Source organism: Homarus americanus, unplaced genomic scaffold (assembly GCF_018991925.1).
Source record: "Homarus americanus isolate GMGI-L3 unplaced genomic scaffold, GMGI_Hamer_2.0 scaffold31037, whole genome shotgun sequence".
NCBI classification, from domain to species: Eukaryota; Metazoa; Arthropoda; class Malacostraca; order Decapoda; family Nephropidae; genus Homarus; species Homarus americanus.
In genome coordinates, this window is record NW_024722227.1 from 7752132 (window position 1) to 7779745 (window position 27614).

The 27614-nt window shown below is 43.6% G+C and overlaps 1 protein-coding gene across 6 annotated transcripts in view; it reads right to left on the reverse strand.

Annotated features, from left to right (window-relative positions):
- Positions 1-27614, reverse strand: part of LOC121862357 (mitochondrial ribonuclease P catalytic subunit-like) — a 58288-nt gene that overhangs the window by 22217 nt on the left and 8457 nt on the right. For all 6 annotated transcript variants that reach the window (XM_042360592.1, XM_042360588.1, XM_042360593.1 and 3 more), the window contains 3 exons: positions 16886-17092; positions 9865-10070; positions 9568-9640 (listed from right to left, as the gene is read on the reverse strand). In XM_042360592.1, the coding sequence (XP_042216526.1) occupies positions 9568-9640; positions 9865-10070; positions 16886-17092 (486 nt within the window). The remainder of the gene's footprint in view (positions 1-9567; positions 9641-9864; positions 10071-16885; positions 17093-27614) is intronic.

Here is a 27614-nt window from a genome sequence, read left to right on the forward strand (position 1 = left end):
CATCAACCCTGTCTTACACCACATCAACCCTGTCTTACACCCCATCAACCCTGGGTCTTACACCCCATCAACCCCTGTCTTACACCCCATCAACCCTGTCTACACCCCATCAACCTGTCTTACACCACATCAACCCTGTCATACACCCCATCAACCCCAGTTCACACCCCACTTCCAACCCCTGTCTTACACCACACTCAACCTCCTGTCACACACCCCCATCAACCCCTGTCTCACACCTCTACCAACCCTGTCTTACACCCCACCAACCTGTCTTCACACCTCTATCAACCCTGTCTTACACCCCATCAACCCTGTCTTTACACCCCATCAACCCTGTCTTACAATTCTATCAACCTGTCTTACACCCTATCAACCCTGTCTACACCACATCAACCCTGTCTTACACCCCATCAACCCTGTCTTACACCCTATCAACCCTGTCTACACCCCATCAACCCTGTCTACACCCCACTCACCCCTGTCTACACCCCATCAACCCCTGTCTACACCCCATCAACCCCTGTCTACACCCTCTATCAACCCTGTCTTACACCCCATCAACCCTCTGTCTTTACACCACACCAACCCCTGCTCATACACCCCATCAACCCCTGTCTTTACACCCCATCAACCCTGGTCTTTACACCACATCAACCCTGTCTTTACACCCCATCAACCTGTCTACACCACATCAACCCTGTCATACACCCTATCAACCCTTGTCTTTACACCACATCAACCTGTTCATACACCCTATCAACCCTGTCTTGTATACCCATCAACCCTGCCTTACACTCACATCAACCCTGTCTTTACACCCCCATCAACCCTGTCTTCAATTCCTATCAACCCTGTCTTACACCCCATCAACCCTGTCTTACACCCCATCAACCCCAGTCTTGCCCTCACACTTCAACCCTGTCTTACACCCCCATCAACCCCTGGGTCTACACCCTACTCAACCCTGTCTTACACCCCATCAACCCTGTCTTTACACCCCATCAACAACCCTGGTCTTACAATTTCACACTGAACCCTGGTCACACACCCCATCAACCCTGTCTACACCCATCAACCCTGTCTTACACCACATCAACCCTGTCATACACCCCATCAACCCTGTCTACAATCTTCTATCAACCTCCTGTCTTTACACCACATCAACCTGTCTTACAATTTACCAACTCCTGTCTTACAATTTCTATCACAACCCTGTCTTACACCCCATCAACCCTGTCTTACACCCTATCAACCCTGTCTTACAATTGCTGACCAACCTGCTCATACACCACATCAACCCTGTCTTACACCCCACAACCCTGTCTTTACACCACATCAACCTCCTGTCATACACACCCTAACAACCCCGTCTTACACCCCCATCAACTCTGTCTACACCACATCAACCCTGTCTTACACCCCATCAACCCCTGTCATCATACACCCCCATCAACCCTGTCATACACCACATCAACCCCTGGTCTTCACACCTCATCAACCTGTCTTACACCATTGACTCCAACCCTGCTCATACACCCCTATCAACCTGTCTTCAATTACATCAACCCTGTCTTACAATTTCACATCAACCCTGTCTTTACACCCTATCAACCCTGTCTTACACCACATCAACCCTGCCACACACCCTATCAACCTGTCTTACACCCTATCAACCCCATGTCTTACACCCCATCAACCCTGTCTTACACCCCATCAACCCTGGCCCACACCTCTATCAACCCTGTCTTACACCCTCTATTAACCCTGTCTTACACCACACTCAACCCTGGTCATACACCCCATCAAACCCTGTCTACACCCCATCAATCCTGGGTCTTACACCACATCAACCCTGTCATACACCCCATCAACCCCTGTCTTTACACCATCAACCCCTGTCTTACACCACATCAACCCTGTCTACACCCCATCAACCCCTGTCTTTACACCCCATCAACCCTGGGTTCTACACCCTATCAACCTTGTCTTTACAATTCTATCAACCCTATTTTACACCCTATCAACCCTGTCTTACACCACATCAACTCCTGTCTTACACCCCATCAACCCCTGGGGTCTTACACCCCATCAACCCTGTCTTTACACCCTATCAACCCCATCTACACCCCACAACCTGGGTTCTACACCACATCAACCCTGGGTTCACACCCCACTCAACCCCTGTCTTTACACCCCATCAACCCTGTCTTACACCCCATCAACCCTGGGTTCTACACCCCATCAACCCTGTCTTACACCCCATCAACCCTGTCTACACCCCATCAACCTCCTGTCTTACACCACATCAACCCCTGTCTTACACCCCATCAACCCTGTCTTTACACCCCACTCAACCCCTGTCTTTCACACCCTACCAACCCCTGTCTTGCCACACCCCACTCAACCTCCTGTCTACACCACATCAACTCCTGTCTTACACCCCACATCAACCCTGTCTTACACCACATCAACCCCTGTCACACACCCTATCAACCCTGTCTACACCCCTACTCAACCCTGTCTTACACCACATCAACCCTGTCTTACACCTCTATCAACCCTGTCTTACACCACATCAACCCTGTCATACACACCCCATCAACCCTGTCTTACAACTCCCATCAACCCTGTCTTACACCCTATCAACCCTGTCTACACCCTGCATCAACCCTGGTTCATACACCACATCAACCCTGTCTACACCCCTATCACCCCTGTCTTACACCACACTCAACCCTGTCTTACACCCCATCAACCTGTTCCTACACCCTATCAACCCTGTCTTACACCTCATCAACCCTGTCTTACACCCCATCAACCCCTGTCTTCACACCCTCCCATCGTCCCTGTCTTACACCACATCAAACCCTGTCTACACCCCACAACCCCAAGGTCATACACCCCATCAACCCTGTCTACACAATCTTCATCAACCCTGTCTTACACCACATCAACCCCTGTCTTACACCCCATCAACCCCTGTCTTGCACCCCCACAACCCCTGTCTTTACACCCCATCAACCCCTGTCTTACACCCCATCAACCCCATGGTTCACCAACCCTGTCTTACACCACACCAACCCTGTCTACACCATCAACTGCCTTACACTACATCAACCCTGTCTACACCACATCAACCCTGCTCCTGTCTCTATCAACCCTGTCTTTGCACCCCATCAACCCTGTCTTAGCACCACATCAACCCTGTCTTACACCACATCAACCACCTGCACCACATCAACCCCTGTCTTGCACACCCCCATCAACTGGTCTTACACCACATCAACCATGTCTTTACACCCCATCAACCCTGTCTACACCACATCACCAACCCTGTCTTACACCACACATCAACCCCTGTCTTGCACCCCACCAACCCCTGTCTTACACCCCATCAAATCCTGTCTTTACACCCCATCAACCCTGTCTTACACCACACTCAACCCTGTCTACAATTTTACATCAACCCTGTCTTACAATCTTTCACATCAACCCTGTCATACACACCCTATCAACCCTGTCTTACACCCTATCAACCCTGTCTTTGCCACCACATCAACCTTGTCTTACACCCCATCAACTCCTGTCTACACCCCATCAACCCTGGTCTTACACCCTATCAACCCTGTCTTACACCCCACCAACCCTGTCTTACACCACACATCAACCCTACACATATACACCACATCAACCCTGTCTTTGCACCCCATCAACCCTGTCATACACCACATCAACCCTGTCTCACACCCCACTCCAACTTGCACCCCACACTCAACCTCCTGTCTACACCCCATCAACCCCTGTCTTACACCCCATCAACCCCACCTACACCACATCAACCCCTGTCATACACCACATCAACCCTGCTAGTCTTACACTCTAATCAACCCTGTCCTTACACCCCATCAACCTGTCTTTACACCCTATCAACCCCTGTCTTTACACAATTTCACATCAACTCTGTCATATGTTCACACTTCAACCCTGTCTTACACCCCATCAACCCTGTCTTACACCACATCAACCCCTGTCATACACCCTACCAACCCTGTCTTTACACCCCATCAACCCTGTCTTACACCACTCAAACTCTGTCTTACACCACATCAACCCTGTCTACACCCCATCAACCCCTGTCTCACACCACATCAACCCTGTCATACACCCCATCAACCCTCTGTCTTACACCCCCATCAACCCCTGTCTTGCACTCTTCCACCAACCCTGTCTTCACAATCTTTCATCAACCCCTGTCTTACACCCTCATCAACCCTGTCTTACAACTCTTACCCAACCCTGTCTTGCCAATCTTCATCAACCTCTGGGTTTCATACACCTCTACCAACCCCTGTCTTCACAATCTCTATCAAACTCTGTCTAACTTTATCAACCCTGTCATACACCTTACCAACCCAGCTTACAATTCATCAAACTTGTCTTGTCACCCTATCAACCCCTGTCTTACACCCCACTTCAACCCTGTCTTACACCACATCAACTCTGGTCTTACAATCTCTATCAACCCTGTCTTACACCCCCATCAACCTGTCTTACACCACATCAACCCTGTCTACACCCCATCAACCCTGGGTCTTACACCCCATCAACCCTGTCTTACACTTCCATCAACCCTGCCCTACACTCCACCAACCCCTGTCTTACACCACATCCAATTCTGTCCACACCACATCAACCCTGTCTACACCCCACCAACCCCTGCCCACACCACATCAACCTGTCTTTACACCCCATCAACCCTGTCTTACACCCCATCAACCCTGCCCACAATTCTATCAACCTCTTGTCTTACACCCTATCAACCCTGTCTTACACCTCTATCAACCCTGTCTTACACCCCATCAACCCTGCTCCACACCACATCAACCCTGTCTTACACCCCCATCAACTCCTGTCTTACACCACATCAACCCTGCTCATACACCCACAACCCTGTCTTCATGCACCCCATCAACCCAAGTCTTCACACCACATCAACCCTGTCTTACACCCCATCAACCCTGTCTTACACCACACCAACCCCTGTCATACACCCCATCAACCCTGGGTTCACACCCCATCAACCTGTCTTACACCTCCCCATCAACCCTGTCTTGCACCACATCAACCTGTCTTTACACTCCTATCAACCCCTGTCTACACCACATCAAATCCTGTCTTACACCCCATCAACCCCTGTCTCACACCCTACCAACCCTGTCTTTACAATTACATCAACCCTGTCTTTACACCCCATCAACTCCTGTCTTACACCCTATCAACCCTGTCATACACCCCCATCAACCCTGTCTGCACCTTCTACTTCAACCCTGTCTTACACCACATCAACCCTGTCTACACCCCATCAACCCCTGTCTTACACCCCATCAACCCTGTCTTACACACCCCCACCAACCCTGGGTTCTACACCCCCATCAAACCCTGTCTTACACCCCACCAACCCTGTCTTCACACCACACCAACCCTGTCTACACCACACTCAACCGTCTTCACAATTTCACATCAACCCTGTCTTACAATCTCTATCAACCCTGTCTTACACCACATCAACCCCTGTCTTTACACCACACCAACCCTGTCTTACACCACATCAACCCTGTCTTAAGCACCCTTCTAACAACCTGCCCATACCACACATCAACCCTGTTCCCATACCTCACATCAACCCTGGGTTTTACACCCCATCAACCCTGTCTTACACCACATCAACCCTGTCTTACACCCTACCAACTCCTGTCTTACACCCTACTTCAACCTGGGTTCACACCACATCAACCCTACACTCCTATCAACCCCTGTCTTACACCCTACTTCAACCCTGTCTTACACCCATCAACCCTCCTCTACACCACACACTAACCCTGTCTTTCACACCACACTGCACCCCAGTTCACACCACACCAACCCTGTCTTACACCCCACAACCCCTGTCTTACACCACACATCAACTTGGTCTTACACCCTCTTATCAACCCTGTCTACACCTCATCAACCCTGTCTACACCCCACCAACCCTGTCTTACACCTATCACCTGTCTTTACAATTCTATCAACTTGCTCCTACACCCCATCAACCCTGTCTTACACCCCATCAACCCTGTCTACACCCTATCAACCCTGTCTTACACCACATCAACCCTGTCTACACCCCATCAACCCTGTCTTACACCCTATCAACCCCTGTCTTACACCCCCATCAACCCTGTCTTACACCCCATCAACCCTGTCTTTACACTCCCCATCAACCTCTGTCTTACACCCTATCAACCCTGTTCCCTACACCACACTCAACCCTGTCTTACAATCTCATCAACCCTGTCTTACACCTGTATCAACCTGTTTACACCTCATCAACCTGTCTTACACCCCATCAACCCTGGGTTCTACACCCCATCAACCCTGTCTTACAATTCCCCATCAACCCTGTCTTACACCCCACCAACTCCTTTTCTACAATTCCATCAAACCCCTGTCTTACACCCTATCAACCTCCAAGTCTTACACCTCCCATCAACCCCTGTCTTTTACACCATCAACCCCAAGGTCTACACCCCATCAACCCTGGGTTCACACCCCATCAACCCCTGTCTTACACCCTATCAACCCTGGTCTTACACCCTATCAACCCCTGTCTACACCCCATCAACCCCTGTCTTACACCACATCAACCCAAGTCATACACCCCCATCAACCCCTGGCCCTACACCCTCTATCAACCCTGTCTACACCTCATCAACCCTGTCTTACACCCCATCAACCCCAAGGTCTTGCACCTCATACATCAACCCTGTCTTTACACCCCAATCAACCCTGTCTTACAATTCTAATCAACCCTGTCTTTACAATCATCAACTCTGTCTTACACCCCACCAACCCCAGTTCCCACACCCCCATCAACTCCTGTCTACACCCCATCACCCTGTCTACACCCCCATCAACCCTGTCTTACACCACATCAACCCCTGTCTTTACACCCCCACTCAACCCTGTCTTACACCCCATCAACCCAGGTTCACACCCCATCAACCCTGTCTACACCCATCAACCCTGTCTTTACACCCCCATCAACCCTGTCTTTACACCCCACTCAACCTGTCTTACACCCCACCAACCCCTGTCTTACATGACCCCATCAACCCTGTCTTACACCCCATCAACCCTGTCTACACCCTATCAACCCTGTCTTTACACCCTATCAACCCTGTCTTACACCAACCCTGTCTTACCACACTAACCCTGTCTTTACACTCCCCTCAACCCTGTCTTACACCACACCAACCCTGTCTTACACCACATCAACCCCTGTCTTACACCCCATCAACCCTGTCTTACACCACATCAACCCTGTCTTACAATTCTATCAACCCTGTCTTTACACCCCATCAACCTGTCTTACACCACATCAACCCTGTCTACACCCCATCAACCCCTGTCTTACACCCCATCAACCCTGTCTTACACCCACTCAACCCTCCTCTCATTCACACTCAACCCCTGTCTTACACCACACTCAACCCTGTCTTACAATTTCACATCAACCTGTCTTGGCATCTCATCAACCCTGGTCTACACCCTATCAACCCTGTCTTACAATCTTCATCAACCCTGTCTACAATTGTATCAACCCTGTCTTTACACCCTATCAACTCCTGTCTTACACCCTATCAACCCTGTCTTACACCCCCATCAACTCCTGTCTTACACCCCATCAACCCCTGTCTTACACCCATCAACCCCTGCCCTACACCCCATCAACTCCCCTGTCTTACACCCCATCAACCCTGTCTTACACCCTCCCCATCAACCCCTGGGTCTTGCACCCCCACTGAATCCTGGGTTCTACACCTCACATCAACCCCTGCTCCCACCCCACCAACCCCGTCTACACCCCACCAACCCCTGTCTTACACCCCACTAACCCCTGTCTTACACCCTATCAACTCCCTGTCTTACAATCTCATCAACCCTGTCTTACACCCTATCAACCCTGTCTTACACCCTATCAACCCTGTCTTACACCCTATCAACCCTGTCTTACACCCCATCAACCCTGTCTTACACCCTATCAACCCTGTCTTACACCCTATCAACCCTGTCTTACACCCCATCAACCCTGTCATACACCCCATTGACCCTTTCTTACACCCTATCAACCCTGTCTTACACCACATTGACCCTTTCTTACACCCTATCAACCCTGTCTTACACCCCATTGACCCTGGTTTCCCACTTTATGAACACTTATTATCTTCTCTACAACTCCTGGATATGTTGATCTGTCTGGAGAATCATAACAAAGCTTAATATTCATGTACTGTACCTGTAATTGCTTAAACTCCTCTTCATCAACTCCTAGACATTCTAATTCCTCTCTACATGCTGGACACCTTCCCCTGAAATTACATATGAAATTCATAATTGCATTGTCTAAGCAACAAAAAATTATATACGAAAAACTACTATGATGGACTCGGTCAAATGCCAACTGTGTTGAGTTTGCTGAAGACAGATATGGAAGGTGAAACAAAAGAAAGGAATCAACAACTGGCTTACTAAGAGAACAGATAGATATATAAACTTTAGTTCACTGAAAAGATAATACTGTACACATATTTACCTTGAGGACAACTTCACATAGTGACTAGACCATCCCAAGCTGTCTTTAAATAATTTAGCTATCTCTTCAATAACAGGTAACTGAGGAAAAATTTCAAAAGTGCAAAGGTAGCGAAACAGAATATTTGCCAATGCCATCTTTTCTTCAGTCTTCTCAGCACCACCACATTGTCTGACCCACTCCAAGAACACCTTATCTTGAGGCTCCTGAAATACAAATGCAATAAAGCAAGCAATTTTGTCCACCTCTAGACAAAAGTCATGGTCATTCCTGAAAGTCACTGTCTCTTTGCACTCAATATCTTGGTAGGAGATTCAGTCTGTTTATTGCATAATTAATAATGTTATCTATACCATCACTACTTCACATTAATAATTCAATAAATCATTGATGTTTCGACTAGCTAGAAAGTACAGTGGTACCCCACTTAACGCGGTCAATTGAACCCAGAGGGTCCTGCGTTAAGTGAAAACCGTGTTAAGTGAATAACAGAACATATGGGATTAATTCCAATAGAACCCAGCCCGACCCCCAAACTCCACTTTTTGACGACAAATAACTATGTTGTAGTAAAAATAACATCTTAATTTTATGATGGTACATGCACACAATTAATACTTAAGAGAAATACAGTCTTACAGTCTTACACCCCATCAACCCTGTCTTACACCCTATCAACCCTGTCTTACACCCTATCAACCCTGTCTTACACCCCATCAACCCTGTCATACACCCCATTGACCCTTTCTTACACCCTATCAACCCTGTCTTACACCACATTGACCCTTTCTTACACCCTATCAACCCTGTCTTACACCCCATTGACCCTGGTTTCCCACTTTATGAACACTTATTATCTTCTCTACAACTCCTGGATATGTTGATCTGTCTGGAGAATCATAACAAAGCTTAATATTCATGTACTGTACCTGTAATTGCTTAAACTCCTCTTCATCAACTCCTAGACATTCTAATTCCTCTCTACATGCTGGACACCTTCCCCTGAAATTACATATGAAATTCATAATTGCATTGTCTAAGCAACAAAAAATTATATACGAAAAACTACTATGATGGACTCGGTCAAATGCCAACTGTGTTGAGTTTGCTGAAGACAGATATGGAAGGTGAAACAAAAGAAAGGAATCAACAACTGGCTTACTAAGAGAACAGATAGATATATAAACTTTAGTTCACTGAAAAGATAATACTGTACACATATTTACCTTGAGGACAACTTCACATAGTGACTAGACCATCCCAAGCTGTCTTTAAATAATTTAGCTATCTCTTCAATAACAGGTAACTGAGGAAAAATTTCAAAAGTGCAAAGGTAGCGAAACAGAATATTTGCCAATGCCATCTTTTCTTCAGTCTTCTCAGCACCACCACATTGTCTGACCCACTCCAAGAACACCTTATCTTGAGGCTCCTGAAATACAAATGCAATAAAGCAAGCAATTTTGTCCACCTCTAGACAAAAGTCATGGTCATTCCTGAAAGTCACTGTCTCTTTGCACTCAATATCTTGGTAGGAGATTCAGTCTGTTTATTGCATAATTAATAATGTTATCTATACCATCACTACTTCACATTAATAATTCAATAAATCATTGATGTTTCGACTAGCTAGAAAAGTACAGTACACAATTGTTTCTGTATCTTAGAGTACAATTGATGCTTGTAAAGGCTGAAATACAATATATTGAGAGAATTTCAGGATCACAACTACATTTATAACCTATTGCCATTTTGGAATAACTCAGATATTATTTGTAAGTTGAGGGAGGAAGCAGAAAGAAACTCCAATGCTGGATGACCAACACTCCTACAACGAGTTTGTTCCACATGCAGCACACAACATTAGCCATTGGAGAATACAGTACAGTACCATACAAACTTTTCCAGTCTAACTAAACCCCTACATGCTGTCCTAGAAATCTGGTGAAGCTGATGGTTCTAGTAAAAGCTTTTTGAGAAAGTATATAACCATTCCCTCAGCAAGAAATCCTCACTGACTGAGTCTATAAATAGTCAAATAAAGTGGATGAAATAAAATGCAAAGCACTAAATAGTGTGTACAAAAAAATTCCTAAATATATAACGTTCATGAGCGCAAATCAGCAACACAACACAGCACGCTTAGCCACAACATCCATAATATTGAAGTGCAAGTGAAATAAACAAGAAAAGTGTTGCATGTCAATGAGAGTACTGTAATGCACAAAGGTCCTATGACCTTAGTGATCCTCCTGGGCTGCTTCCAGGTTCAATTAAAAAAAAAAAGTAGTTTGAAAGAACACTGGAGATGCTCTTATGAGTGTAAAAACATGTTGGTAGTTCAGAACTGGAAAACAAAACAATTCCTATCGTGTTCATTGAAACAACATAACACACAATATGTAGCCAGTTATCTAACCCTCTTCAAAGGATCATCCATTTTCCCTACAACAAAATAATAAGCACAAGACACTATCTATCCAGGAAAAGGGTGAATTTCCATTAGATCTAAAATTTGTATGTCTAATGCAAATTATAGCTTGTTTATATTCAAATTAATCACTATCTTATAAGAATTCCAGCAATATAAATTATATTCTCCCCGGTCATTTCTATGCAATTTTATGAGCAAAAAACAAAAACTCAACTAAACGACATATATAAACAAATTAAATACTTCACCAGACCTTCTGCGCTAACTGTCAAAGCACACCTCACCTCCCGCTCCCCCCTCTTCCCACACTCACTCCCTCCCTCCCTCTCCCCCATCTGCCCAGCCAGGGTTTTAAACTTACAGTTTTTATCTTATATAATATCTCAGACTAAAGTTGGGAGAATATAATTTGCATTGCTGGAATCCTTGCAAGATAGGGAATAATTTGAATATAAGCGTCATATATTTTGCACACGAGATAAAATTTTTTGCTCTCTGTAATAAAATCCTTAAATTAGATCTAAAATTTGTATGTCTAATGAAAATTATAGCTTGTTTATATTCAAACTAATCACTATTTTATAAGAATTCCAGCAATGTTAATTATATTCTCCCAGGTCATTTCACTGGCATTTTAAAATGAGAGAAGCTTAGTAGGACTGTTAAATAAACACACAGGAGACCTTCGGCTCAAACTGCCAAACATATCACCCCCCCCCCCACACGCACGCTCGCTCACTCCCTCCCTCCCTCCCTCCCTCCCTCTCAGCAATGGTTGTAGGCTTACAGTTTTTATCTTATATAATATCTCAGACTAAAGTTAGGAGATTATAATTTGCATTGCTGGAATCCTTGCAAGACAGCGAATAATTTGAATATAAACGTCATATATTTTGCACAAGAGATAAAAATTAATCACCTGTATCACATTACAGTAGTGATTTAAGAGTAAGAGTGTTTATGTACGTATATATATAGTGATTTAAGGGCGATTTAGGGGAATTTTAGGAGTGTTTCTGACTTTATGCGTTTTTGGCTTTACTTTGTACAGTGGGGTATGCTATAACGAACGGATCCTACTACGAATATTCCTATAACGAACGGTTTTACCTATAAAATTGAGAATGCTATAACGAACGCAACTCCTACAATGAACGCGGATGAATACGGGACTATTTCGCCTGGCGCATGAATATTGTTGTACCACGACCCACAACAAGAGCGTCAGGCGCCATCTTTGTCTCATTGTGTAGCCAGTGCACCACTGTTATTGTTGAAATTTCGTCTTTTGATGTGGAAATAGAGTTACAGTGGGGTATGCTATAACGAATCTAATTGATTCTAGAGCCTTGTTCGTTATAGCATTCGTTTGTTATAGGATTAATCCATTTCAGGCCCCCAAATACAACCACTTAACACTGAAAAATATAATATAAAATTGTAAAAATTGTAAAAAAGTGCATAAATATGCATCTAAACCCCTGAAATAAAGAATATCATTAATACTTGTAATAAAAAAACAACAAATTAGTAAAAAAAAAAAAAAAAAAAATTAAATAATGTTCGTTGTAGGAGTTGCGTTCGTTATAGCATTCTCAATTTTATAGGTAAAACCGTTCGTTATAGGAATATTCGTAGTAGGATCCGTTCATTATAGCATACCCCACTGTATTTGTATAAATATTTTGTTATACAAGTGTACAATTGTGACAATGAATCGTCCAAGCGAGTGAGAAAGCTCATAACTCTTGAAACTAAGAAAGAAATCATAAAGAAACGTGAGGATGGAACAAGCATTGCGAAACTTAGTGATGCGTATGGGAGTTGAGAACAGTGCAAGTGGCTAAGGGAATCTCTAGACTTAGCAAAGCAAGGTGGAATGTGATTGAGGAGATGGAAAATTTACTCTTAGTGTGAATAAAGGAGAAAGAAATGGCAGGTGATAGCATTAGTGAAGCTATGATTTGTGAGAAGGCCAGACAATTGTTTGAGGACCTTAAAGCCAAGACTCCCAGTGCAAGTGATAGTGATGTGCCAGTGTTTAGGGGTACCAAGGGGTGGTTTACTGGTTTCAGAAGGAGAAATAAATTACATAGTGTTGTGAGACATGGTGATGCTGCTAGTGCAGATAAGGAAGCAGCTAAGGAACACCATGACATTTTTTTTAATGTTATTACAGAGGGAGGCTTTGTTTCTCAGCAGGTATTCAACTGTGATGAAACTGGACTTTTTGGAAAAAAAATGCCTCGCCGTAGATACATTACCAAGGAGGAAACTTCTGTCCCTGGCCATAAGCCAATGAAAGACAGGCTTACCCTCCTTCTTTGTGCTAATGCTTCTGGTGATTGCAAAATAAAGCCACTCCTTGTGTACCATGCAGAAAACCCCAGAGCTTTCAAAAACATTAGGAAGACCCGCCTTGGTGTTATGTGGCGGTCAAACCCAAAGGCTTGGGTGACCAGGAATTTATTCTCTGAGTGGGTGATTGAGGTGTTTGGACCCAGTGTTCGGGAATACCTCAGGGAGAATAATCTTCCACTGAAAGCTTTGTTGGTGATGGACAATGCACCAGCCCACCCTCCTAATTTGATGGCTGAATTGCCAGAGGAGTTCAACTTCATCACTGTGCACTTCTTGCCACCCAACACAACACCTCTCATCCAGCCCATGGATCAACAGGTGATTTCTAACTTTAAGAAGCTGTACACAAAGGCACTGTTTAGAAATTGTTTTGCATCCACTTCTTCCAGTGATGTTAGCTTGAAGGAATTTTGGAAGAGTCACTTCAATATAGCAGACGCTGTTTTTTTAATTACCTCAGCCTGGAAAGAGGTTACTGTGAGGTGTCTTTGTGCTGCTTGGAGGCCATTGTGGCCTGAATGTGTGCTTCAAAGAGACTTTGAAGGCTTCGAAGAGTTAGAAGAAGAGGCTGTTGTTCATGAAATTGTGTCTCTGGGCAATTCCATGGGCCTGGAAGTGGATGATGATGATGTTGAGGAGTTGGTGGAAGAGCACAGTAAGGAACTGTCCACTGAGGAGCTGCTTGAGCTTCACAAAGAGGAAAATGAGACACTGAAGCGGAGCTTAACTTCTGAGGAGTCAGGGGAGGAGGAGGACAAAGAGGAAAGCAGCATCATTCCAGCCAAAGATCTCAAGGATGCGTTCTTTTGCTGGAGCAAACTGTCCAAACTTGCTGAGGATTATCATCCTGATGTTGGTTCTGTGCAAAAGGCCATCAGTGTGTTTAATAACAATGTTATGAACTACTTTTGGAAGGTCCAGAAATCAAGGTTGAAGCAGCCAACCCTGGATTCCTTCTTTACAAAGGTATCAAAAGAACCTACAGACAAAGTGCCTGTGAGACAGTCACCAAAGAGGGCTAGGAAGGATGACTCCTCTCCTTCCACCTCTTCTCTATAATTCTCTCCTCCCCCCTCCCCCTCTGCCTCCTGTCCTGCATGCTGAACAACACTAAGGTAAGATAAAGTACCGTATTTTTTACATTTTCCACAGGATTTTTTCAGTTTTAAGTGATTGTATTTGGGGGCCTGGAACGGATTAATCCTATAACGAACGAATGCTATAACGAACGAGGTTCTAGAACCAATTAGATTCGTTATAGCATACCCCACTGTATATGCTTTTCTGTGAGCTGGAACCAATTACCCAATATCCCATTGAAACAATGGTTTCGGTTAACGAACGACCCACTGGAACAAATTGAGTTCGTTAACTGAGGGACCACTGTACATACTGTATATTCTTTCGTTACTCGACAAGGTCTACTAAATGGTAAGAAAAAAATCATAAAAAGGTGATGGGTTGATAACGAAAAATAACCCCCTCTTTTTGTCTTTATTATTCAGGAAAGTTTTCAAGCGGCCATTCAGTATTAACTATTTCTCTTCAATGGTATCCACCAATAATAAAGTCTGGTCTGCTGTCCAGCTGGGCTTCCTTTTCTTTAGTGGGGTTGAGACTTCCATTTCCCCAATAACATATTTTTTTTTAATGATTAAAATGTATATAAATGTAAATATTGAAATTAATCTTCATAATTTTATTGAGGTAATTCAGCCATAAGACCATTGTATATGATGAACTCCTGCTATCTTTAGCGCTGTTTAGCGGGACAGTAAGTCCTCACTTAACGTTGGGGGTCACATTACTAAAAAAGCGACGTTATATGAAACAATGTTAAGCGGATCAATTTTCCCCTTAAGAAATAGATAAAATACAGGAGTTACATTCCTGAGCCTCCCATTGCCCCATGAAATACATTACAGTACATACATGTACAGTATACAAAAAATCATTGCCATTTCTATAGAAAAAAATGCATACATATGTATACAACTAATAAGTTTGTATTGGTACTCACCGATGGGTGGAGGTGGTAGAGCGAGTGTGTGGTGGATAGTGAAGCAGAGGAGGTGGATGGCGGGAGGGGAGGAATATGGCGGGACCGAAGGAGGAGGGTGGGAGCAGAGGAGGGCAGGAGAGGAGGGTGGTGAGTCACTGAGACTCTGTGCCGAGCCAAGAGAGTGTAGCGGGTCCAGACGAAATAGGGTGATGCGCCGTAAAGCGTAGTCCGTGACGATGCAAAACAACGTAGTATCGTATCACCAGGATGTTATGCATATTTTTGGTCTCAAAATTTTATTGAAGTAGTGCCGAAACAACGTTAAGTGGGACGACGTTAAGCGAGGACTTACTGTACTTAAAAAAAACTACTGTATATAAGAATTAAAAGAGAGAGAGAAGGTGGGATGAAATCTCCTCTTAACTCATAGTCAACACCCAGGACAGCAAAGAACCAGCCCAACAACCCAGTCATCATCATTACTGCTTGCATGGAGGCAATTACCTCATGGCATGGTGTCCCATTTGCCACCAGGCAAATATGAAGCAAGTTTTACATCTGGATATCCTTTCTATTGCCATCCTACTTTTACAGAATGGGAACAGTGGATTTTATGAAGCACTTTCAAGCACCCTCTTAGCTTACAAGGCAGGGATGCAACTCTCCAAGGTAATAAAGTGCCAAATATAAAAATATATGAAGTCCTCATTCAGCAGCCACGGCGAGAGAAAGGTACGATGGCATGCTTTGTGACTGAAACTGTTAAGGCACAAGTCATGTAGTGAGAGGTACTGTACATGACTAAACAGACTTGCTACTTACTCCATCTCTATAGAGTGATGATTGCTGCAGGGAGCAGGTTAATCTTAAGATAAACTTGAGCCACCTTACAAAGAGAGACTAGAACGCTACAATTGCCTTGTTTATACTACAGAAGAACAAGGGGTGACTTAATACAGGTTTTAAGTTCCTCAAAGGAAATTACTCAGTCGAATAAATATGATGTAGAGTATCTGGAGCTTCCAGAAGGACAACTTCTTTGGTGTTAAAGTTGTTAACTCTTGGAATAACCTGTCAGAAAATAATGTGACACCAAGTGTGAGCTCCTTTTAGTCCCAAATTGACAAATACTGGAGTGTGTTTAGGTATATTCAAGAACCCATGCATGCCTAGTACTTGCTAACAGTACATAACAGTGAAATGATCAACAGCTCAAATGGTTAGAAAACTGACAAATTATGAAGAGGATAAGTAAAGCAAACAGGGTTACCCAGATTACACCTAACTAGCTTTGGTACAAAATTATATGAGCCATTCCAAATTGACACTAAGTTGTAAGTTAAGAGAAGTTGCTCCTCTCCTGTATAAGATTTTCCTTTACATAGCAAATGAATAAAGCATTATGAGTGCAGGAAAATTGCTACAGTACATGCTAAGACACACCACCAACCTTTCCCTCCTTCCACATGGTCTCCATGTATTCCCACCCAGTGTCGTAGTCACCATTCCTGAATGCAGCAGCAATAATGGCGCTGTATGTAAGATGACACACCTGTGACATTCTCCTGATTATGGGGAGGTGTGTAAATGACTGCCTCCACTCCTTTGTTGATGTTAATCCCAGGATAGCACTTTTGCTCAATTTGGAGTCCATCACCTGTGTTTAAAATAACATGATTTTAATTCTGAAGAAGAAACCCTATTTCATTTCTAATTAGTGTACTGTACTGGGAATGCATTAATTTTTTTTTTTTTTTATGGGCATAGGTCATTTTATGATAACCCACATCAAGGCCTGGGGGGCAAAAATATAATAAAATAATGATATTGATAATAATAATAATGATATTTATAATAATAATAATAATAATAAAATTAATAAAAATTAATAATTATAACAAAGGAAAATAATAATAAAAAGCCATAAATAAATATAAAAATTAAAAGAAATCAAGAGTGAGAAATGATATACAACATGCCCTTCAAATTCGCAGGGGTTAGGTTCTCAAAATGGCCGCGAATCGCCAAATCTGCGAATAACATTTGCTTACCAGAAATGCGCACAGAAATGTATACTGTATTCCCTTTATGTGTTTGCCCTTAGGACAATTATTTCTTTTACCTGTATTGTATATACAGTGAACCCTCACTTTACGCGGTAAATTCAACCCACAGGGTACCGCGGAAAGTGAGAAACGCGTAAAGTGAACAACATAACATATGGGATTAAATGAAATAGAGACCGGCTGACCCCCAAACTCCACTTTTTCCGACACAATACCTATGTTCTAGTAAAAATAACATCTTAATTTTATGATGGTACATGCACACAATTAATACTTAAGAGAAATAGAGAAATACAGTCGCCAAGTTAATGTCCATTCAAATAATGGACTCAACTCCCTCCCCCTCTTCTCACACTACACTCGCTGGCTCTTCCCTCTCTGAGAAATTTTTGGGGAAAAACCACTAGATTTTAAGGTATACAGTTTTACCCCGCCTAACGCGGTTTCACTTAACGCGTTTTCGCATATACGCGGTGCCTTGCCAAAGCTGAACTTTCACTTAATGCGGATTTTTTCTACATATACGCGGTGAGTGTCCGGCTCAGATGCTATTTTTAGATTTTGCCCACGCGCCACGCGCCACCCGCCCGCCCGCCTGCCTGCCTGCCTCTCCCTCCTCCTCCCTCCGCTTGGGCAAGCGGCGCGGTAAGGTTGCGCAGTGTGTGTCTTTGTTGCGTTATCACTGACGTCATATGACGTCTCGGACTGTGATTGGCCATGCAGCCCTACCCCCCTCTGCTGCTAGCTGTAATTGGCTTAAAGTATTATGACGTGACTACCCCGGGGAGGGAGGGAGGGAGGAGAGACGACGCTTGACCTAGCCGCGGCAGTTTCATCCCTCAAGGCCACCCCGGGTTAACGCGCATCCATTGTTCCGTAAAATGGCTTCCGCCGGACCACCACCGCCCCCAGAGAGAGACCTTTCCTCACCTGGACCCAGCGGCACTAAACCAAAGAAGACACGACGTTCATTAAGCTACGAGGTGAAGTACCAAATTGTTCAAGATTTGGAGAAAGGAAGACGCCAAGTTGATCTCGCGCGCCAGCATGGCGTCAACGAATCTACGATTCGTACAATCAAGAAGGATGCAGCCAAGATCAAAGACCACATGAAAATCACAAAGTCTGCAGGTGCTTCATCTATCAGGTATTGCCAGAACAGGGTGCTGGCAAAAGTGGAAACTTTGCTGGTGAGTTATTTGGTGCGTCAGGCGCGACGCAACATGGCGGTGGACACGCGCTCAGTGCAGGAGTACGCACGTGAGCTATACGCAGCAGTGACACGTAAACTGGGAATTGCAGAGCCCAAACCCTTCAATGCTTCCTCTGGTTGGCTGCATAGGTTTAAGAAGAGGAACAAGGTCAGCAACATCAACATTGGTGGTGAGGAAGCGAGTGCTGACCGTGCGGCGGCTAGAGATTTTCCTCCGTTTTTACGTGAGATTATGGAGGAAGGACAGTACAGTGACGACCAGGTGTTTAACATGGACGAATCTGGTCTTTTCTGGAAAAAGTTACCTTCCAAGACCTTCGTTGTCCAGTCTGCGAGCAAGGTAAGGGGCCGGAAGATGCAGAAGGAACGCATCACCGTCCTGTTTACCACCAATGCCTCCGGTACCTGTAAACCAAAGTTATCGGTGATTCACAAAGCCCGCAAGCCGCACGCCTACAAGAATATGGACATGAACAAGCTTAATGTCCACTGGCTAACCGCACGTAAGGCGTGGATGTCCTCTTCTCTGTCCCTCTTCTGGTTTGACAACTGTTTTGTTCCTGACGTGCAGAAATTCTGCGAGCAACAGAATGTTTCATTCAATATTTTGTTGCTCCTTGACAACGCACCAGGACACTCGCCCCTACTTATGGATCGTCACCCCAACGTAAAAGTGGTCTTCCTTCCTCCCAACACTACGTCATTAATCCAGCCTATGGACCAGGAGTTGATCTGCAATGTGAAAGCTGCGTACTCTGCAAAGAAGTTCAAGCTCCTGAACGACTCTACCAACACCAAGGATGAGTTGCGTAAGCTGGGTGACACCGACAGCGAGAGCAAAAGCGACGAGGACAAGGAACAAGAGGCGGCGACTCAAGAACTTCTCGTCAAACAATTTTGGAAGAAGTTTAACGTTAAACAAGCTGTAGACTTCTTGGTGGAGGCATGGGATCTGCTGACTATTGCTACGATTCGTCACGCATGGAGACATGTGTTGCATGGCATACCAGGTGAGAGGAGGAGTGAACCTGTGACTGGTCAGGTTCAGACTGTTGCAGTAGCAGTGGACCTTGCCAGAGAAGCTGCGCTCAGTATTACAGCTGAAGGCTTCTCCGAGACCACCAACGAAGACATCATGGAGGTGATCAGAGATCCTGAAGTGACTGCCGACGAGATGTTGGAAGAAGAACCCGCCAGTGAAGAGGAGGAAGAAGGTGCGTCATTCTCCGAAGAACCTAGTTTAAGTCATAGTGATATTAAGTGTCTCATAGAGTTTACAGAAAAAATTAAGTCCATCGTTTCCCGCGACAATGACGATGAACGCCATGACGTCTTCCATACCCGACTGGTGCAGGCTATGGAGCCGTACATCAAGGTGTATCACGACAACATCAACACCAGCCGTCAGAAAAGCATAACCGAGTTCTTCGCCCGCAACCCACCACAGCCAGTCCAAGCCAGTGATAGTGAGAGTGAAGTTGATTTTGAGGGATTTGTCAGGGAAGCCATGACAACTGTAAGTGACAGTGATATTGATTCACCTAGTAATGGTGATTCACCTAGTAATGGTGATTCACCTGCAGTAATCTGCCCTCTGCCTCGGAACCAGCCTCCATCCCCGTATGCCGACCCATCTCTTCTACTACCGTGAGTGTTCCTTAAAAATTTTCGTTTTTTAACCTATTCTTTATTTTTCCTATGTTAACCTTTATCTTTCCTAACCTAACCTCTTCTATATTACTTGTTTTTCATGCCACCATAAAGTTAAGATAGAATTTTTACTACAACATAGTTATTTGTCGTCAAAAAGTGGAGTTTGGGGGTCGGGCTGGGTTCTATTGGAATTAATCCCATATGTTCTGTTGTTCACTTAACGCGGATTTCACTTAGCGCGGGAACCTCTGGGTTCTATTGACCGCGTTAAGTGGGGTACAACTGTAGTAATAAATAATACCTCAAACTAAAGTTAGGATAATATAATTGACATTGCTGGATTCCTTGTAAGACCAGGAATATTTTGAATGTAAATGTCATATATTTTGCACAAAAGATAACATATTTACTCCGAGTAAACATTAGATGTAAAATTTGTATGTCTAATGCAAAATCTATGATGTTTATATTCAAAATGATCATCAAATTGTAAGAATTACAGCAGTGTAAATTATATTCTGGCCGGATAATTTGTATGAATTTTATGAGCTAAATAAAAAAATCATACTTCACCCGCGTAAAGGGGTACACGCACCGCGGAATGTGAGCATTCCGGTCGGCAGGGTACCACGTAAACCACGTAAACGTGGAAACGCGGAATGTGGGACCGCGTAAAGCTAGGGTTGACTGTACAGTATAATAATAATAATAATAATAATAATAATTAACGGTTTATTGAAAGAGCTTGGCAGCCAGAAGGCTGAAAATATACAGTTACATATTTGGGGAATGGGTTACGAATTACAAATAATATACAAGTGACATAAGTGACACAAATAAGACATATAGTAACTTAGATGGGGATCAGCTCAAACTACAGTTCATTTCAACATAGTGACAGTGTAGGGAGCAGTGTTTACTGGGAGTGAATACACTGATTTATTACATGTTATTGATAATTTTTACAATGGTTGGGACTGGGCTGTTCTTATAGCGATCAGTTCGTGCACGTATGGGCTGGATGCGGTTGTGGTGTCGAACAGCAATTCTCGGACAGGGGATCTCAGGTGGTAGTAGGGGCCGGTGTCGGGGATGGTGTAGAAGCTTCTTACCAAATTTGCAGATGAGGCCGTGGTGATGGTCAGTGAGAGTCGAAAGGGTCAGTGTGTTGAGCGCTTCTTGATATGTGGAGTAGGAAGGGGAGAGAATAATCTTGCATGCCCTCTTTTGCACTTTTTCTAGGTGTTTACGTTGTGTGGCATTTAGGGAGGAAGACCAGGTGGGGGAGGCATAGGTGAGCTTGGGAAGTATGAATGTTGTGTATACACTGAGGAGCTCGTGTGCGGGAACTCCGAGGGACTTGAGTCGGCGGAGGAGGTGGAGACGGAAACTGGAGGATTTGACAACTTCACTGACGTGTGGTTTCCAATTTAGTTTGTTGTCTATGGTGACGCCGAGGAGCTTCGTGGAATCTACAACCTGGAGTGTGTTCGGACCTAGGGTAATGGAAGGAGGTGGGACAATGTCGGAGGAGAGGTTGATGTGCATAACCATGGTCTTGGTATGGTTGATGGTGACATGGTTGTTGGTGGCCCAGTTTTGGAGACTGTTCAATAAATCCTGAAGGGCGGTATAGTTGGGAGCAGAATTGTTGACGCTGATCCCAATGGTGGAGTCGTCGACATATTTCCAGCGAGCAGGGGTTTCTCTTAGGGCATCATTGATGAGCATAAGGAAGCAGAGTGGTCCCATCTTGGTGCCTTGGGGGACGCCACAGGTGAGTGACTGAAAGGTGGAGACAGCCCCTCGGAAGCGTACAGCTTGGCGTCGGTCACTGAGGAAGTCTGTAAGCCATGGTATGAGACTTCTCCGAAGCCCGAGGTCAATAGCTTTGTTTATGATTATATTGTGGTCGACTAGGTCGAACGCTTTAGTGAAATCAATGAAGGCGACAGCTACAGACGTTTTTCGTTTCTCGAGATGGCGGTATATGTAATCGAGAAAGCTGACAAGACAGTGAGTGGTGGAGGAAGTTTTCATGTTGCCAAATTGCTGAGGGTCTACGACTCCTGCAATATCAGCATAAGCCCAGTCAAACACAAAACTTTCACAGATTAGGCTGGGTATTGGGGTGATTGCAATAGGTCGTAGCTGATTTAAGGATTGTGGGCTGGTTGACTTGGGCACTGGTGATACATAAGAGGTCTTCCAGTCAGCTGGGCATCTGGCTTGACTGAGAGAAGCATTGATGATGGAGCAGAGGGGTTTAGCAAGCTCCGGGGAGAACTCCTTGAATAGTTTCATTGGTAAGTCAATGGGGGTGGTAGAGCGTTTTAATTTTAGTTTGTCCAGGCGTTTTGCTACGTCAAATTCTTCTACTAAGTCAGTGGGCAGGGGGGCTGGTAGGTAAGCAGGGAGAGTGGTTGTGTCAAGCCGTGGGAGCGTCTGGCATATAGTAGCGAAATGGTTATTTGTTTGCTCAGCTGCGTCAACATTAGTGAGATGGCTAAGGAAGGGGAGGGGGTGTGTCACATTGTTTAGTCCACAGAGTTCTTTAAGCTTACCATACCATTGACTGATGTTGGTCTGCTTCAGGTGTTGTAATTTGGTTGGGTAGTGGGACTTCTTTGCAGTGCGTATTTCACGGATGACTCTGTTGCGAAGTGACCTGTAGCGGATGTGGTCATTGAGATGAAAGGCTCTGTCTTTCTGTTGCATTAGTCTTTTGATCCGAGGTGTGATCCAGGGCAAGTCAGCTGGGTGAGATCTGACGGACTTCTCGGGGAAGAAGTGGTGGTGAGCTGCGGTGGTGGTGTTGGTATAATTTATCCATTTGGTTTCCACGTCATCCACGCTGAGTACTTCAGTCCAGGGATAGTGAACTATCCACTGCCCAAAGAGGCGTACTGCAGAGTCAGTAATCGGCCTGTAGGTCTTGATGTAGGGTTTCTGTACCTGAGTGGGAGTGGCAGCAGGGGACCAGAGCACTGATAAGTGTGTGCTACACCCGATAGGAGGCAGTGGTTGAGGAGGTTGGTACTGGTCCGCTAAGTCAGTTAAGATAAGGTCAAGGGTGTTTTGACCGTGTGTGGGGAAGGTCACAACTTGTGATAGTGATAGCTGGTCCTGGATATCAGTGGTGTCAATTTCATTTAAATCCCCACATAATACTAACTTGGCACATGGGTACCTAACTCTGAGGTGGTCTGAGGTGGTGATGAGATGATTGATAAGAGTGTCTCTGGTGGGTGATCGAGGCGGATGGTATGCCACACAGATTATAATGTGTGTGTGTGTGTGTGTGTAGACACACACAAAACACATACAAATAAATAATAATGGCAAAATCCTCTCATAAATACTGTACAGTAATCAGAGACAAATGTACAGTACAGGTTGACAATCCCTTATCCAAAATCCTTGGGGCCAGAGGCATTTCGGATTTCGGAATTTTTCGGTTTTCAGAATGGTTAGTTTTTTTTTGTGTGTGTGTGTGTATTAGCCCACCCGGGAACAAGTCACTGACCCACATTGGGGCCTGGGGGGCAAAAATATAATAATAATAATAATTATAATAATAATAATACCTGTACGTAATAATAATAATTCATAGGTCTAGGTCGTGTTTCTCACTTTTTATCTTTTTTCATTCTTGTATTTCTTTATTATTATTATTATTATTATTATTATTATTATTATTATTATTATTATTGTTAGCATTATTATTTTATTTTGGTGTATTTTTTATTAAAAATTTAATTTACGCACTATGAATAATTATTATTATAATTATTATTATTACTATTAAATTTTTGCCCCCCAGGCCCCAATGTGGGTCAGTGATTTATGCCTGTGTGGGATAATCCCTGTTTAAAAAAAAAAAAAAAGCCCCACAAAAAAAATTCGGTTTTCAGAGCTTTTCGGTTTTCCGGATAAAGGGTTGTCAACCTGTATATTAATAATGTTGAGTCTGCCCAAAAGTCTACTCCATGCATTGTTATCAATAAAGCATGGAGTAGATGTACTTAACATTTTTAATACTGTATACATTTGTTTCTGATTATTTGTAAGAGGATTTTGCCATTATTATTTATTTTTATGTGTCTACACACACACCCACACATATATACAATACAGGTAAAGGAAATTACTGTCTCTAGAATGAATGGCTCCCTGTCCCAGCCCCCTAAATGCTGGCAACTTTAAAACTACCCACAGACATTCTTGGGTACATACAGGATGCCATCCGCGAATAATAGAGGACCGCGAAATAAAAATTCGCAAATTATCCGGGCGTACTGTGTGTATGTTGTGTTGTCAAAATAAGAGAAACAATTGAGACCCTGCAACTGTGTGTAATTGAGGCAGAAAGTCAAATCAGCAACCTGGGACTTGGTCACAATTTTTGTGGTGAATACATTATGCTTCTAATATCTTCCCAAACATAAGTACCTCCCTGTTTGCTAAATATTGCACTGTTTTGGAGTTACAGTTATATACTGTACTGTACTGAAAATGACTACCGTGCAGAAAGGGAAATTTTGACACAGGTCGGCAGAGACAATACGAGGCTTTTATTGACAGTTTTCACACACTCTCAACAGTTATACCTTTAGAATAAACTCTTCTTTGTGTTATTTGAAAATTTGGAGCATATACTGATTTTAAACTCTCGAAATTGAATCATGCGGAGACAGTATTCGTAACACTTAAATTACATTCTGTGGAGTTATTTTTCACTATTTTCATACATTAATCTACAAAATGCTGACATAAAAAAAGCAATGTGAAATGAGAATGAAACTAAGGCAGTATAGAATAATAATGAAAGTGAACAAAGAAATTAATTAAATCAGGCTAAAGAAAAATAGCATCACTATTAGAACAGAATTTCACTGTCTTTCAAATGTTCCTGCAGATTTCATCAGCTGTGCTGCAGTTACATGCAGCAGGACACACCTGCTTTGACTTCTTACATTTACAATGAACACTTGTGCACTGTTTGATGCATTTGCAGCTGATGAGCTCCATGCAGGAGACTGCCACTAAAGGCAAGGACTTGAGAACAGGGACAAGTGAGCCATTATCTAATCTCCACACCCATCGTCTCAAGAGGGAACAGCATGGGATACTACATGTCAGCTTGCTGCCAAATGAATGCCTGGTAGTGTGCACGCCTTAACAACATCAACCTAGAGAAGTCGACATGTGAAAGAGACTTAGGGGTACTTGCAAGCCCGGACCAACAGCTTAGAAAACAGTGCGTTAATGTTCGAAATAAGGCAAACAGAATACAGTACAGTACGTACATGTATTAGGTTTTATATCTAGAAGTGTAAGTAATAAGAGTGCAGAGGTCTTATTGCAACTATATCTTGCGCTAGTCAGGCCGCACCTCGATTATGCGGTTCAGTTCTGGTGCCCTTATTATACAATGGATATCAATTCACTGGAGTCGGTGCAGCGAAGAATGACGAAAATGATTCCGGGACTTAGAAACCTTCCATATCAAGATAGGTTAAAGAAACTAAACTTGCATTCCCTAGAAAGACGAAGAGTGCAGGGAGATATGATAGAAGTATTTAAGTGGGTGAAAGGAATCAATGAAGGAGATACAGTGGTCCCTCAGTTAACAAGCGGTACGATTAACAAAATTTCGGTTAACGAATTACCTCCCATAAGGATCTTCAATTCAGTTAATGAACAAAACTTCGATTAACGAAATCCTTAAGACAAACACGTTTTGTTGTGAGCATCAGCTAATCGGCTAGTCCGTCAATACAGTAATCTGTTCTATGTTTATGTTCGTTTCCAGTGGAGTAAATATCAAGAAGGTTGTTCTTTAATATTTTTGCATTTTTTATATTAAAATTATTGGTCATTTTAAAATTTAACCATCCAAGCTCTGCTTACATAAAGTTTTCAACAAATATTTTTTTTAATATATGTAACTTTATTCATTTATTGAAACTCATTTACATGTACACACTGTCCTAAGGGCAAAGCTGTACTGTACATGTAATCAAAATAATGTATAAACTGATTACTAAAATTTTTGTCTAGCGCAAACTATCGCATGTTTACATTCAAATTAATCACTATCTTATAAGAATTCCAGCAATGTAAATTATATTCTCCCAGGTCACTTCTGTGACATTTTATAAGCAAAAAAAACAAAAACTCAATCTAAAGGACATAAATAAACAAATAAATACTTCACAAGGTGCCAACTGGCACAGTTCTGGAAGACACAATTTAACATCCTGGAGGCTGTAAAATTCATTGTGTCCTCATGGCAAGAAGTCTTCACTAGATCCCTCAATTCTTCATGGAAGCACTGTGGCCATCGGTAGTCCATAATTTTGAGGGATTTCAGGAAGAAGCAGAGTTGGACCAGGAGATTGTGTCCATTGGTCAGTCATTGGGCCTTGAAGTGGAGGAGGATGATGTAGAAGAGCTTGTGATGTCTCATGAGCAGGAACTTACTCCTGAAGATATGCAGCAACTGGATGAGATGTTCGAGGCTGACAGTGGTGAGGAGGAAAAGGAAAGTGATGACCATATGTCAACTTCAGATTTGAAAGATGTTGTTGACCACTGGGAGAAGTTCAGGAAACTGGCTTCAAGGCACCCTGATGTGGAAAAATCAGAACTAGCTTTGTGTAATGTTGAGGACACAGTGGTCTCCTTCTTCAAACATCAGTTATGATGAGGAGGAGAGATGCCCCACAGACAAAAATTGACAGTTTCTTCACTAAAAGGCAGTGGGAACAAGATGCTAGCCCTCAGCTTTCCACTTCAAGAAGAAGAGAGGATGTTCCTGCTGGAGAATCTGTCAGTCCAGAGGTTCCTGACATTTTCATGGAAGGTGACTCACCTTCCAAGAAGCAGTAAAATGCTTCTCCTCCACCTCCACTTCCTTCTCTTCTCCCTTCTCCTCCTCCTCCTCCCACTTCAAATTCACATCAGCATCATCATCCAGGAGCCTTCTACATACACACCTCAAAGTAAGTGTACTTTACTACCTTTTTGTTGACATTAGGCAATTTTCGGTGAGCTGAAACTAATTACCCAAAAACCCATTGAAACAATGGGTTTGGTTAACGAGCAACCTTCTGGAATGAATTGTGCTTTTTAACCGAGGGACCACTGTATATCAACATCCTTGAAATTTTTTTAATTCCTGCTAACTCTATGAGCCCTAGAGCTATAAATAAACAATTTGAGTTGTCTGGCATACACCCCTA